The sequence below is a fragment of the Chelonia mydas genome, chromosome 10 (assembly GCF_015237465.2).
Source record: "Chelonia mydas isolate rCheMyd1 chromosome 10, rCheMyd1.pri.v2, whole genome shotgun sequence".
Lineage (NCBI taxonomy): Eukaryota > Metazoa > Chordata > Testudines > Cheloniidae > Chelonia > Chelonia mydas.
In genome coordinates this window covers 16,855,920-16,870,851 of record NC_051250.2, presented here as the reverse complement: position 1 = coordinate 16,870,851, position 14,932 = coordinate 16,855,920, and the positions used below count along the sequence as shown (strand labels likewise).

The following is a 14,932-nucleotide window of genomic DNA, read 5'->3' as shown; positions in this document are numbered from 1 at the left end:
AAATGAGTTGTACAACCTCCACTGGCTCCAAAAATAAAGCCAGCCACCCTCTGCATGTTCGAGAGCATTTCTATCCAAAAAACACAGTTGTAAAGACACCAGCTGCCCATCTACATCAGCAATTCTTCTGTCAGTAGCATGAGGGCAGCCTCCCCGGTGAGAGAGAGCTCAAAAAAAAAAAAAAAAAAAAAACACAGCATAGCCAAGTCATATGCGTTAATGCCCCCAGCACAGCACTCAGCTCCGCAGTGGTTCTCCACATACCAGACAGGACAGATGGGTCCACTGCTAAGCAGACTGTCCCTTTCCCTGCAGAGTGGACATGAGGAGGATCATGTGTGCAAAGGCTGCAGCAGCCCCCTAGAGACGGGGAAGGGGGAGGATTCCTTCTCCCTATGCATCTCCCGAATGGCAACACAGTTATTCAGGCTCTGTGCCGCGCTGAGGATTGCCCCTTCATGCACTTTGGTTCTTGAAGAAGAGCCTTGTTTTGGCATTACCTGCGCCCTTTTTAAATAGGTGGGCCCATCTCTTGCTTTAGCACTTCTTGGCAGAGCAGTTGCAAAATGCAGTCAGTTGTGGCGATCTGGGTGTAAAGTACTAAGTTATTCTGTATGATCAATTCTTCCTCCTAAAGATTAACTGTGTGTTACACTTTCATGTGCACCTGCTACATTTGTAATGAGCGTCAAAGATTAATCAGAACTGTCTGCACTATTAAAAACTAGTAATAGATGGTAAATCTTCCAGGTTAGTAACTTTTTAGTGGTAATAGCAATTAAAATCTGCTTTGATTGCAATAATTAACTGGTATTCTTGAGACAACTGATTCAGCACTGGGTTTATTGCCATTTCTGATCTGACTTTTTATTCTTATTTCTGCTAGTGCCTCACTGAGAAGGGGAATGAAGTAACTCGAGTCTCATTGGTGGATGCAAAGGGTCAGTGCATCATGGATGAGCTTATAAAACCTGAAACCCAGATACTGAACTACTTCACCAGGTATCCAGCATATAAACTTCTTCCATGCCTCTTCTGTAAAACTGAGAGCCATTCAGACTGAGTCTGGTCCATGTGCCCTTTCAAGAATGTCTGCTGCATGTAGCTTTCTGCACTGTTCCAAGAAAAGCCTGGATTACAGATTAATGATCCAGCGCAGGTTACCCTTTTACTGTCCAGTACAGGTTACTCTTTTACTGCTAGTTATAGAAGACATGGTGTAGTAAGAGCATGAGATAGCAATCCAGGCCTCTTCTCTATAAAATAAGTATTTCATTTCCCTGACTTTCAGGGGTACCAAGAGCCGAGCTGTGTGGAACTTTCATAATGAAACCAGGCAAAATTTATGCTACATTTCATCCCCGAAATTTGAAGATTGGGCCCAATTTCACGCTTTTGCACATCTGGAAAATCCCTTCTGCTACTTTCAGCAGCCTTCCTTCTCCCAACAGGCCCCAGAACATTCCTTTACCAGTTTAATTAATCACCTGTACTATGTCCTCTTTACACCAGAATATTATACACAGGAAGTCACAGTTACAATTCTGACATGGTCACATTTGTAATCTATGTATTTTATGTGTCTTGCTTGAAATGATCTCTAGTAAATGAAATTGCTAATATGTTGGTTTATATTTGCCATTTTTGTTTTGAAGATACTCAGGAATCACAAGGAAGATTCTTCTTCCAGTGAAAACAAAACTCCCAGAGATTCAGGACAAACTAAAGAAATTGCTTCCCTGTGATGCGGTATTAGTGGGTCACTCTTTAAATGCTGACCTCCACGCTTTACAAGTGAGCATGCTCTTATGAGGATTTTCCCCAGCCCTGTTGGACCTGTTTTGTCTGGTGCTTTTCATACTTGAAGACAAAATAATTCTAGTTTAGAGCTGTAATCACTTATTTACCAGGCTTTTGTTAAAATGGCATAAGGGTGTAAAAATATATGTTTAAAATATGAGGACTTCTAAAAAACACAAAAGTCAAGAGGTAAGAAAGCTGTAAAAGTCTTCACCAGCAGCCTTAACTCTATATCTTCCTTTCCCTTCAGTCATTGCTGGGTACACCTAATTGTGTTGTGGTAAAGACAGATCTTTCATATGATAAATTTAAATGACCATAACATATCATCCTACAACTCAAGAGCATAATCTGTGCCCATTTTTCCAGTTTTTGTTAAGTAGAGGGGGATTTTAGACCCGTCTTGTGGTAATGTGTAGGGTATTTTGTTGGGCACCTATGGCCTGTATGTACATGATGAACATGCAAAAAGTTGACCTCTTTTTATGTCTGGAATCTGGGCCAATAGTCAGAGGGTCCGTGGGGAAACAATTGGGGAACCCAGCCCATAGGAGGATTTATCTCCGCATTTGCAGCCCCTTCTCCTTGTATTTCACCACAATTCTTCCTTATCCCCCAGGGAACATAAGAAGCTATCACAGGGTTAAGAATGGGCTAATAATGGAAAGCCCATCACAGTGTTAACTGTGGAGTTACTACCACAATTCCATAATACTGATGTTCTTTACTCATATTATTGATGACGTTCTCATTTCCAGATGATACATCCCAGCGTTATTGACACCTCATTGCTTTTTGCCAGACACAAAGGTCGACGGTTCAAGCTAAAATTCTTAGCAAAAGCTGTTCTAGGGTAAGGTTTTGTTTTTTAAACTGTATTGTCATAGTTTACGCCAACGGATAACCAGTACTACTATGTAATATTTTACCAATCATAATTATTACACCAAGTGCATGAGTGTTTTTATCTAAAACTTAATATCTATTATATCTAGAAAATCAGATTATATAATGTACATGAAATAACACGTAATGTGAATTAGAATAATAGTAGGTGATGTATGTATTCACAGTAAAGGTATGTCTACACTGCATACTTCTTATGGCAATGTGCTGAGTACAGACATTACAAGCCCCCCCAAGCACAGGTATAGATAGCAGTGTAGATGGTGAGGCACTGCTTAGGTGAGTTGAGTATACCGTACCCTACATGGCTCTCTACACACCCAAGCAGTGCCTGCTGGTATTTTAGCAGTGTAGTGACCCACTGCCTCTTTGCTGCTGGAGCCTCTCTTTGGTGTGGAGAAAGGCTCTGGCAGAGAGGAGGCAGCAGGGAAAGACCCAAGCAGGAGGAGGCAGTGGGGAAAGACTCCACATACCCTACATGTTGCTGCCAGTGAGTGTGCAGTGTAGACTTACCTTAAGAGTCCTGCCCTGAAAATTAAACAGTTGAAGTGGACATGACAAAGAAAGGATTACTATCTCCGTGTTACAGGTAGGAAATGGAGGCAGAGAGGTTAAGTGACTTCCCTAAATCATACAGTGACTATGTAGCACAGCTAGAATCGAACCCAGATCTCCTAACTCCCAGTCCAGTGCCGCAACTACAAGACTATGCTTCCTCTAATTCTGTTAATTGTGAGATGCTGAATCTTACATCTAAGAGACCAGGATACTCTTTTTCAACACTTCAGCGTGTCTAATTCACACAAATGACTAGGAGACTTATTTCAAATTAGCAAGAAAGTGAACAGAGAAAGCAAGGGTAATGTTTCAGAAAGTGTGCTTTGACAAGTTTATTTTGAGTTATTAATGATATTCCATAGCGTGCCAGCAAACATTCTATGGTATGTTTTGTAGACATAATATATTCTTTACTAGTAATGGTTTGGTGAGATGGGAGGAGAGACTGCTGTACTACATGCAAATGATGAGATGGGGAAACTAGCAGAGAGTTGAAGATAAAGATAGCTAAGGTGTGTCAAAGCACAATATAGCCCAAGGCATCTATGAAATCTTTTAACAGTTGTAAGCAATATTGAACATTGCAGAAATTCTTTATCTATTTCAATGGCTTTTGGAACATTTCAGAAGAACACGGATTCAAAGATACTTGAAATACAGCAGTCTTTCAGCACAGGGATAAATATACCACCTGAAAAGAACAAACTACGGGGCTTCTGAAAGACTAGGTACTATATCATTTAGGGTGTGAAAACTGATAACCTTTCTGTATGTTTTACTTTGACATTTTAGGAAGGAAATTCAAAGTGAAAATAAAGTTGGGCATGATCCAACAGAAGATGCTGAAGCTGCACTTGAATTGCTTCAGTACTTTATTGACCAGGGACCCAGAAAAGTATGTCACTTTGTAGGATATTAATGTATTTTCATTAGTTTTTATTAAAAAAAACTTTAAAATCTCAATATATATAGTTTGTAGCCCTCCTAAAGAAAAAAAAAGTTGATTGTTTCATGGTTTCTTTTTATTAGAATAACTGTGCACTTGGGCCCTATCCCAGGAAGATAATTATGCTTTAAGCATGGAAGCGTCCTATTGACTTTAGTGGGACCATTGATGTGCTCAGAGTCAGGCACATGTTAAAGTGCTTTTCTGAATCAGGACTGCTATCATCATCTCTGGGGGTGGCATTCCCCACTTGTGGAGTGTACAAGGATTTGGACACTTCATTAGTCTTGGTAGAAATTGGCTGATCTTCAGGAATGCTCCAAAATATATCCTGGTTGTTTTATTTTAATCCCTCCAGTCTCTCCATTATGCTCATGTTACTGGTCTTTTCCCTGTTTTCAGTATTACCCATCTTGGTTCCAGTTCTTTTTCCATGCCTTTTGCTGATTTAAGGCACGTGTACACTTTCACAGTTGCAGTGGATTGGCTCTTATGCACAACTCTATCTCCCCAAACCTTGGCTTCCAATTCTAAATCAGAGAGGACTTTATGGAGACACATTGCTGGTTTGATGCCCATGAATGCGGTGTGCTTGAAAAGTACCTTGAAAAGGAATAAGTGTGTTTTTGTCTTTCTAGGTAGTAGAACTAAATTTGGAGATGGTGCTGTCAGCCACAAATCTGATGGAGTCGTCACAGCAAAAATCTGCATTACAACTGCAACAGAATGGAGTCCAGAAGCATTCAAGTGAACCTCCAAGCATACCCAAACCATGGTAGGAGGACTTCCCAATGCAGACACAGCCATAATATTGGTGTCAGTTCTTTGTGAAATCATTAATTGTTTTATATCAAAATTATATTTCTCTTCCTCTCAAAATATATTACTTGCTATTGCGTCACACCTAATCTAACAGTTTTTAAAAATTAAAAAGCTTAGATTACTTCACAACAGTGAATTTTATGTTATTGTCATTTTTGTAATATATTCAGGACACAAGATGATTGTTTTCAGGCAGTAGGAAGTTTTAGTTTTTAAAATTATCTTCCAAGGAGAACTATAGCATTTTTCTTTAACAAATATTTTCTCAAAGATTTCTAATTCAGTGTAAACTAAGAGTTAGTTTTAAAGATGAGTTGATATTTACCACGACTCTCTTAGTTTTTTAGACCATTTGAACGCTACTGGCCAAAAAACTCTCCTTTTGAGCAGAAAGGAACTAGCCTCCTCTGGCTTGTGTCAGAACAGTCTGAGCACTTCAAACAAACAGGTAAGTGAACTTAGAACAGATTGTTCTAAATATGTATCTAAGAAATAGAAGTTCTACACATTCTTGAGTGTTTTTTTGCGTTTAAAATAGTTGAGTAACCTAAAATGCTAAATGTCAGCAACAGTCTTAATGCTTCCTTGGATGAATCAGTTTTGTCATCTTTGGAAATACATTTTGATCCTGTATTGTCCTGAAGTATGCCCATTTTATGGGCAAGTAAACAGGAACTACAAATAGGTGAAGTGACTTGCCCAAAGTCACCCACAGAACGAGAGGCAAAGTTGGGAATTAGAAACTAAAAAGTTCTTATTTGCTGTCCCCTGCTTTAACCACTTGATTGCACACCTTGACCAATTCACTGTGTGAATTTTTTCCCCCGGGTAGATACTTAAAAGAGCTATACAAGAAGTTCCTCTGTCCTCATTCAGTGTCATTCAGTTCACTTTGCGTTCAGCGCATGATGCACCAGACCTCGTTGCTGAAGTTTGTGAAAAGGTAAAGCTATATCTTAGAACATTCTTTAAGGCTGAGCTTGGAGAGGGACCCAGGACTTTTCAGATTCTTTGTTTTGTAAAATCCCTGCACTAACTTGTATTCCTATAGATGAGAATCCAGCTAGCTGACATGCTGACTGTCTATGCGGGTCCATTTGATAAAGACTTTTGCCTGAAGTCTTTAAGGAGAGAATTTAAGAAGTGTGGTCCTATCCAATCACTTACTGTGCTCACTGAAACACACCAGGTGAATAACAGAATCCTTTTAACTGTGTTAACTTGCTGACATACAAAGTCACCGTTTAGTTTTACTAGGAGATGTGCTCAGTGCAGGGGTGGAGACGGGACAACTTAAAACATGGATTGGTCTGCTTGTTTGGCAGTGCAGTCAGCACCACCAAGAGCTCATTGTGGAGACGCTATTGTAAACAGCCAGTATGGTTTAACTCCACCTTTGTTGTGCTACTAGCTCAAAGACTGGTCTTTCAAAGAAACTGTAGCATAAGAGTCCAGGATAAGAAGCCTTATACTGGGGCAATGGAGATTTTCTCTCCTTAGTGGAGGGAAGAGCATTAAGGCCCTTAATGGCAAAACATGGGTTGTGAGTTAAGTTAAAGCAATGAAACATCCTATTTAATGCTGTGTGTTTAAAGTATTACATATAGAATATAAAAGGCTTCTTAGGATATTTTCCAACAATGTGATAAATACTTATTTATGAAAGGAGAGGGATGCTATAATTGTAATAGAAGACTCAGCGTAATATTCTTCCTTTTAAAAGCCCCACATCCGTATCCAGTATGAAGTATTAGAAGCTGCTCAACTTGCTATGGAAAGTCTAAATGGAGCTGATGTTGCAGGGTCCCACATTAAGGTATATAAGCATGTGCTAAAAGCCTGAATTTTGTTCAGCGTAGGACATGAAGTACTTTTATAGCCTTTTTCATCAAAGGATCTCAAAGAACGTTACCAGCATTAATGAACTAGACCTCACAATACCTGTAAAGTTTACAGAAGTAATTAAAACCATTTTACAGATGGAGAGTTTTGGTTACAGAAAGGTTGTGACTTCCCCTAGATTGTACAGCACGTCCGTGTAAGAACCCAGTCCTATGTTCTGAATGTAAACCCTCCTTAGGGTTCAGATAGCTAGATGTCCTCAGTGACTGTATTAGTTTAGGGTGCCATGGCAACCTTGTCTCAATCTTACTATGTCTAGACCTGGTTATCTATTAAAATGGTATATAGTCAGTAATTCCTTGTACTAGATTCTTACCATCTAATTATAAGCGATGCATTTAAGATTATCTGCCCATGATGGGGTCCACTCACTGCTAGGGGTGCCACCTCCTGGCTGTTCTGGTGGATTAGTGCCTTCCATGTGCTGCGTGCTGCTTTGGTGGTTGCTCAGCCTGTCTCTGCAGGTGCTCCTTCTTCATGATGTGGCCCACCGGCAAGGTCACCATGCATGTTTCCCCCTCCTGGGGTATCAAAATCTTTAGCACAGACTGTCCCAGGCAGTCTGCTTCCATTGCCTGCTCTGTGCCACTTCCCCAGTGACTGGTAGGGGGAACCTAGGCCCACCCTCTACTACGGATTCCAGTCCCAGGGCCCTCTCATCAGCAGCCTAGGTCTGCCCTATCCTATAGCCTTTCCTACCTTTCTGGCTCTCTCCCCTTCTCCAGCCCAAATACCCTCCTCCCAGGGAGTAACTGTGCACTACCCTCTATAGTGCCAAACATTCCCCCCAGGGTTGATGGTATTCTGCTTTTCTGCAGCCCCTAGTTACTCTCAACTCCTGGGCTTTGTACAGGCCCTTTCTGTTCCCATCCAGCTGAGCCTCATCTGATTAATCCCTGCTCCCTGGCTCCTCCTCCAGGTGCAGCCTGGGGAGTTAATTGGCTCAGCTAGTGACCTTAACCCCTCCAGGTAGATGTACATAACCCAAGGAATGTTTAGAGAAGTGCAGCTGCGTTCATTTTCTTTAGCCAAACTTGTTTGTCTGATTTCTGGGGAAAAAAATGTAATTTGTAAATAGAAGGTAGAATTCCTGAGACCCATAGTCCCTAAAACAGCTCAGACTGGAACGTTACATGTATTTCCATTTGATACTCCCAGGTTCAGAGACCCGTCACTGTGATGATGCTAGACTGTGACATACTGATAAAAGAGCTAGAAATGGATATTGAAAATGAAGGTGTGATTTATGTGGCGGGGGTGAAGAAAACCCTAACTGATACAGACTTGCAAGAGAAATTCAGTCATTTGAAAGACCTGCAAGCTCTTTTCTGGCCTAGGGATCTCAAAAGTGGGAAGCACAGAAATTACTGTTTCCTGAGTAAGTAAATGTAGCACACGACACCCAATAGGCCTAATTTTGCAGACACTTCTCACCTGGGCCTCCCGTTGAAGTTAGTGGGACTATACTCCCTGTAGCTCAGAGTAAGGTGACACTATGCATTGCCATTGGATGGTTTCTAGCCAGCTGCCTAATCCCTGTCACCCATGTAGCTACATTTTGCTTTAAACTTACAGAAGTTTTTAAAAAATTAGTACTACTTTAGATATTAATAGCTCCTGCATCTAGGGGCGTCCCGAAGTGCTTCTCAAACTATATATCCACTCCAGCACTGAAATTCCTCGGGGGTAGAAGATGGCTGCCATGCAGGCTGCAATCTGACAAAGTGCCATGGCTTGTTTGTCAGGAACTCTGTTTATGGTCTCATCTAAAAAGACATCCAGCCAGTAAGCTGTATTGAATTCAGCTGACCAACCCAGGGATGGCTGAAATGCTGAACAAACTCCACTGGAATTTGAACCTGTGGCTCTATAGAGTCCGACGCTTAGATTGAAGCAGAAGACAATAATCCCCTTGTGAGACTGTGCTACAACAGTGACTCTAGACCTAGTCTCCCACATGCCATAGCTTTGCCCTATGGGTGCTGAGAAAGCAGAGTAGCACTTGCTTTCTGAACTATGACTACTGACCTAGGGTACTTGGTTTTGTTTTGTTTTTCTTTTTTCTTTTAAGAGTTTCAAACCTCAGAAAGTGCCCTAGAGGCTCTTCAAGATATAAACAGGCAAGGAGCTAAAGGCAGCCAACTGCAAAGTAGGAAAGCTCTCACTTCTAGCCACCTCCACAGATGGATTTGTCACATGGACTATAATGATGGGAAGCCTATTCAGCTGGTACATCACAGCCTACACATGAAAAAGGAACAACTATCTACCTCTGTGAGTTAAATACCTTTGTCACAATAAATCATAAGGCAAGGTAGAATGGAATGAATACAGCTCTGGGAGCTGGGAAACCAGACTTCCCAATCATAGGTCAGACACTGACCTTCTATGGCTTTGGACAAAATTTTTAACTTCAGATTCCTGTCTATAGAATGGATTTACCTTATTCTGGGGCAGAGGGGTGGTTAAGAATGAATTAATATTTGTAAAGCAGCTTGAAGATGGAATGTGTTACATTTTTTCCTATAGAATCTGTTAAACAGACATTCAAAAGACCAGTGCAGTTGGTTTCAGCAGAATGCAATGCTACACAGGAAGCAGAGACCTACATTTTTCAAAAGCAAAAAGACCCAGTGTTAAAATAAAATATATGGGGAGAAACATGAAAAAGAGGGGGTCACATGTAATGGGGATGGCTGTTAATAAAGAGTATAGATTGATGGGGATCTCCATGGTTGAGTAACTATCTATCCATGGCCATTCAGACACTGGTCACAGAGACTGCCAACAAAAGATTGCTGGTTTGCATGTTGTACATTCACATCCAGTAGGAACTGAGTCCAGCTGCTTTTAAGACAGCAGTCATACTTGAATTGCTGATAAAACCTAGGACAATAGGATCTAATACTAGTACCATTTTGTTCCCATTCTACACAGGAGCAAGACATAAGGAAAAAGCTGAAGAAGTTAGACCGCAGTATCAAAAAGCTTTATAGAAGTCTGGAGAATAATACACTTTGTGTCGTTCTGTTGCCAGGTGTGAACAGGTAATATTTACAAATAGTTTTCAAAGTAGCCAGAGAACAACATATTGCCAAGCAAGTTAGTATTTCCTGCATTACAATGAAATTTAACACTGGACAAGGGGGGCGGAGGGGATTCTTCATAGAATCATAGCTTGTAAAGACAGAAGGGATTATGAGGATCATCTAGTTTGACTTCTTGCATAACATGCGTACTGGATAAAATTTTATTCAGTAAATACTGCATCAGGCCTATAACTTCTAGTTGAGCCAGAGCATTGAAACCAATTGTGATATGTTGGAGGCTCAGATTAGGCCTCTATACCTCAGTTTGCTAAACTGCCAAGGAAATTCTTCTCATTTCAGTTGTCATCCTTCACTTGCCTTGCTGTCTTTGTTACGGGTTTCTTCCCCCACCCCGTCCTATTTTAAATGAATGTAGTTTCATGCCCTCCAGTCTTGCTAGTAATGAGTTTCAAGCACTCCCGTAAAGGGCCAGGTTGGCACCTCTGGAAACTGTAGTCCTGCATTTATACATATAACAGCTACAGCCCAGGCAGCAGGTGTGCGCACTTCCTTACACCGTCCTTACTTATATGCTTCATCTTTGACTTGGGACCACATCTAGTGAGAAGAGGAGGGTGATAAATTGTCCTCCTTTACCACTATGGATAGGACAAAAAGCAACAGGCTTAAATTGCAGCAAGGAAGATTTAGGTTAGAGTAGACATTGGGAAAAAACATACGAGTTAAGCACTGGAACAAATTACCGACGGAGGTTGTGGAATCTCCATCATTGGAGATTTTTAAGAACAGGTTAGACAAACTCCTGTCAGGGATGGCTTAGATAAAATGTAGTCCTGCCTCAGAGAAGGGGACTGGACTGGATGACATAGTGAGGTCCCTTCCATTACATTTCTATGATTTTATAACCAGTGTATTCTTCCTAAGCCATTGAATACCTATCGAGTGGTAACAGGACATACTGGACTTGACAGGCTCCATGTGTTCTCAAAGCCAGTTTTTAGGGTGCTGTTAGATGATGGGTTTTCAGCATTCTAAACAGGCTATGTAATGAATTTCAAACTACTTAGAATGGTAACTTGATATTATGAATTAGAAAAATTCAGGTGCTTTCAAACTTCACTTTTGTTAGCCAGAGACCACGCCCTTGGCTATGTACTTATTTCAGTTAAATCTTCCCTCCACTCCAGAGCTAATTCACCATCCCCCTATTCCATTCAGATAGAGATTGGACCATTTTGTTCAGTTATGTTCTTGGCTTTCATTCATCTTCAATAGAAAAGGCATGATTATTTCATGGAGATGCAGAGAACATTTAATATTTACTTTTTCTTGTATAAGAAAAAAGGGCATACAGTGAAAGTAAATGGGTCAGAGGCTTCTCTGAATGACCTCTTGCCTGTCTGACCATGCATGCTCTATACCATCTGTGAAAGAGGTTTTGAAAGTAAAGAGATCGGTGTGCTGTCAATGATGTGTTTGCACCATCTTCCATACCAAACAGCTGTCCCTGAAGGGTATTCTCTGCCAGAGTGATTCTGGGACAAATACATACTTGGGTTTAACTTGGACTTCAGAAAAATGAATTTAGATCAGGGCTGCACATAGTTGCGGCCTAAGGTACTTTTATGGCCCCCATCAACATAGTACCTGAGTGTCTGACACAGTAGCGTAGCTGGGGGGGTGCGGGGCAGCGGCCACTCCCCCACTGAGCACAAGTGGCACCTTGTCAATATTCCTCTGTTGAGGGAACAGGGGGAGCGATCCAAAAAAAAAAAGGGCACCACCCGCTGCGGTGCTTTTACTCACCCGGCGGCGCTCCGGGTCTTCGGCGGCGGGACCGTCACTCGCTCCGGGTCTTCGGCGGCGGGACCTTCACTGCCGCTGAAGACACCCGGTGTGAGTGAGGGAGCGCCGCCGGCTGAGTAAAAGCACCGCAGCGGGTGGCGCCTTTCTTTTGGATCGCTCCCCCTGTTCCCTCTACTTGGCTACACGGCTGGTCTGACAATCTTTATCTTCGCATCACCACGGGGAGGATTATCTCCATTTTACAGATAGAGAGCAGAGGTCTAGAGAGGCCAAGTGACTTGCCTGAGGTCCCACAGGAACTCTGGGGGGAGCAAGAAATTGAACCCCTTGTCTCCCAAGTTCTAGGATAGTGCTCTAACCCCTGAATATCCTCACTTGCCTGAGCATCTTACGCAGCTCATGGATTGCAGTTCTGCTGGTGTTTGCTCGCTCCGTTAACACTTAATGCAGGGTAAAATAGAACATATTACAACAGTACCAAAAAGTTACTCTTGCTTCTGTTGACTCTGGTTACTTGAGTCAGGATGGATCACATGGGTCCTGTTGACATTGCTGCTCTACCTTGGGTAGTCTGTTGCCTCTAATTGGGTCCTTAACCAGGAGCACAGATGCAATTTACTTCATTCCGTCCAGATTTGGTATGGCCCTTACCTTAATGCCCACATAGCCCTGACTTGAGCAAAGTGGCTTACCCTGTCATATAAATTGACTAATAATATATTGGTTGTTCATTCAGCTATATGGTAACAGTAAGGAGTCTGGCTAGCTCCAGTGATATCTTGTTTTAGTTTTGTAGCTCTGTTTATTGCGTGAAGATATCCTGCATCACCTTGTTGTAATATCACAATTTATTATTCAATTGCATATCAGCCCCTTTGTGTACTAAATAGACTGGTTTGGCTGTTCAGAGCGCCAGCAAGGGAGTCACAGTGCGGTCTTTCTTTCAGCCTGCTCCAGCAGTTGGTATATGCAGTCTAGTGCAAGTGTATTTTTTGCTAAGCTCAACATGGAATGCCACATTACCTAATTGGGCCTGGGGGAAGCCTGAACTTTGGGATAAGCCTCTGTAGTCTTTATTTTTGAATTCTCTTCTCTGTCCTTTGATCATAAGCCCTGGGTGTAGAATCATGTTTGAAGGCGGGTTTATGGGTATAAGCAGTCATTTTGCTGCAGATAAGCCTGGGGTTGTAGAGAGATTTGCTTGTGGGCAGCTGTGAATTAATGGCTATATTTTCCCCTCTACGTGATTTGCTGATGAAGACCTCATCCTTTTTCCCTAATTACTGATCAGAGCTCAAGTGGAGGAGTGTAGAAAAGGGCTCTTTGTACATGGCCCCCCTGAGAAACCTACTGCAGGGTCCAGACTCGAGGTTGGATTCACTCTCCCTGTCACGTTTCCCCTCTCAACCCTGCACATGACAGTCTCACTAGTTCCAAACTGTTAGTTCCTGCTGGGTCCCATGCACAGCAAAGGGGGAAGGCAACCAGTGGTCCCGAACAAGGGTGCCTGCTGCAAGGATCAGACCCATTGGCAGAACAGGCTGTGGGAGGTAGCTCCACCAGCAAGGACCGAATGGCAGCCTTAGACCATGACTCTCAGCGTATCCCCTAGCTCCAGAGAATGGAGTCACTGTCCAGTCTTGGGAGAAGTTTCCTCTCATACCAAGGAGCGTTGACCCTCCTGTGGCTTTCCCACCTAAGGGAGAATCTAGCCCCAGATACATTTTATTGTTATAAAGAATACATTACAGCTTTTCTTGGGTAAATCTGCCTAGCTCTCTACAATACCACAGCCTAGTTTTCAGCCTCTTGAAGCTAGCTGGGGTCATCATGATGAATGTTGATTAGCTGCGAGCTTACTGCAACTGACCATTTGCTCTGAAGAACAGAAGTAACAGATTTCTCTCCTTTATGTTGCAGTGTTTATGGATCATTCTCTGGCCTTGGTCTGATGGGAATAAAGGAAGAAAGCAGGAGTAGTGCCTGTTAGACTGCCAGGTTTTACAAACATCTTTTAAGATTTTTTTAAATTAATTCTGTCCCCCAAGAACAATAGGCTCTGCCCATGTACTTTTTTAACATTCAAAAATAAAAATTCAAAACGGTTAGTGCAACAACCCTTTCTTCTGTTAATGCTTCTATCTTTGGTACTTTTGGCTGGCTGGGAGCCAGCTTAGTGAGCTCTGTGTGCACAGATACTGCCAAGGCAAACCTGGTAAGCTAAGGTGGTCAATTTTTCTAGAAGCTGAATGGCCCCTATCTAGAGGTGGCTTAAGTCTGTAAAGGGCTTGTAAGGATACTTGTCAGCTGGGCTGTTTTCACTTAACTTGGCCTCTTCTTGACAGACACACTATGCAAAATTAACGTACATCTGTCCCCCAAAAAGCTTCTTTGTGGTTGTAGAAGCTCTACACCGGTGTTGTGGAGCCTTCTGGAAATTGGGCCTCAATTAACATTTCATGTTAAGTCTATTATAGATGGTGTGTTATGCTTTTCAGTGTCAATGAAGTAGCTGTGTACTGCACAGAAAAGTACTTTATTTTGCCCTTGGGAAGATAAAAGTATGAGTCACATCTTGGGCTATTTCCACTTTTTTCCTCATAAGAGGAAAAATTACAACTCAGGCTGCAGCAGGAGCAAAGAAAAAGTACTTAACAGGTGAAATTCACATAGGCATAATGATGAGGTTGAACTGGGCAGAAGATAGGAAACCAGGACCCCACACCTACATAAAGTGGTAAAGAGCAGCAGACTTCCCTAGGCAGGAGGAGCAGCATTGTAACCTTTTGGGTTAGGCCCAGCTTTGGAGGTAGGTTTCATATCTGAGAGCAGCGGATGTTGGTCTGTCTTTAGCAGGATACAAATAATTCCCCCCCCCCCCCCCCGATCATGGCTTGCTTTATGTCCTCACAGGTTAACTAGTTGCTGCTAACTGTTAGTAAATCAGTACCCCCAAAACACTAAACAAGATCTCATTTGACAGTAATGCTCCAGTAGAAAGAGGAACATTTTTTCCAGTAAGAGAAAGCAGTTAAGTGACTTTAGAAAGAGTTCAGTCTGATTAATTCTCCTATCTCACAGCCCCGAGAAGAGGCATTCAGTTGCAAAGCCATGATTAAGGACAGGCCAAAATAATCAGTGG

General features: G+C 42.1%; 1 protein-coding gene across 5 annotated transcripts in view; it reads left to right on the top strand.

Annotated features, from left to right (window-relative positions):
• The window catches only part of REXO5 (RNA exonuclease 5), a 28,412-nt gene extending 14,505 nt beyond the window's left edge, over window positions 1-13,907 (top strand). For all 5 annotated transcript variants that reach the window (XM_037911221.2, XM_037911219.2, XM_043524071.1 and 2 more), the window contains 13 exons: window positions 887-1,002; window positions 1,656-1,794; window positions 2,559-2,653; window positions 4,057-4,159; window positions 4,849-4,985; window positions 5,372-5,480; window positions 5,865-5,975; window positions 6,084-6,221; window positions 6,756-6,848; window positions 8,093-8,312; window positions 9,006-9,208; window positions 9,872-9,981; window positions 13,711-13,907. In XM_037911221.2, the coding sequence (XP_037767149.1) occupies window positions 887-1,002; window positions 1,656-1,794; window positions 2,559-2,653; window positions 4,057-4,159; window positions 4,849-4,985; window positions 5,372-5,480; window positions 5,865-5,975; window positions 6,084-6,221; window positions 6,756-6,848; window positions 8,093-8,312; window positions 9,006-9,208; window positions 9,872-9,981; window positions 13,711-13,780 (1,644 nt within the window). In that variant the 3' untranslated portion in view covers window positions 13,781-13,907. The remainder of the gene's footprint in view (window positions 1-886; window positions 1,003-1,655; window positions 1,795-2,558; window positions 2,654-4,056; window positions 4,160-4,848; window positions 4,986-5,371; window positions 5,481-5,864; window positions 5,976-6,083; window positions 6,222-6,755; window positions 6,849-8,092; window positions 8,313-9,005; window positions 9,209-9,871; window positions 9,982-13,710) is intronic.
• The last annotated feature ends 1,025 nt before the right edge of the window (window positions 13,908-14,932 follow it).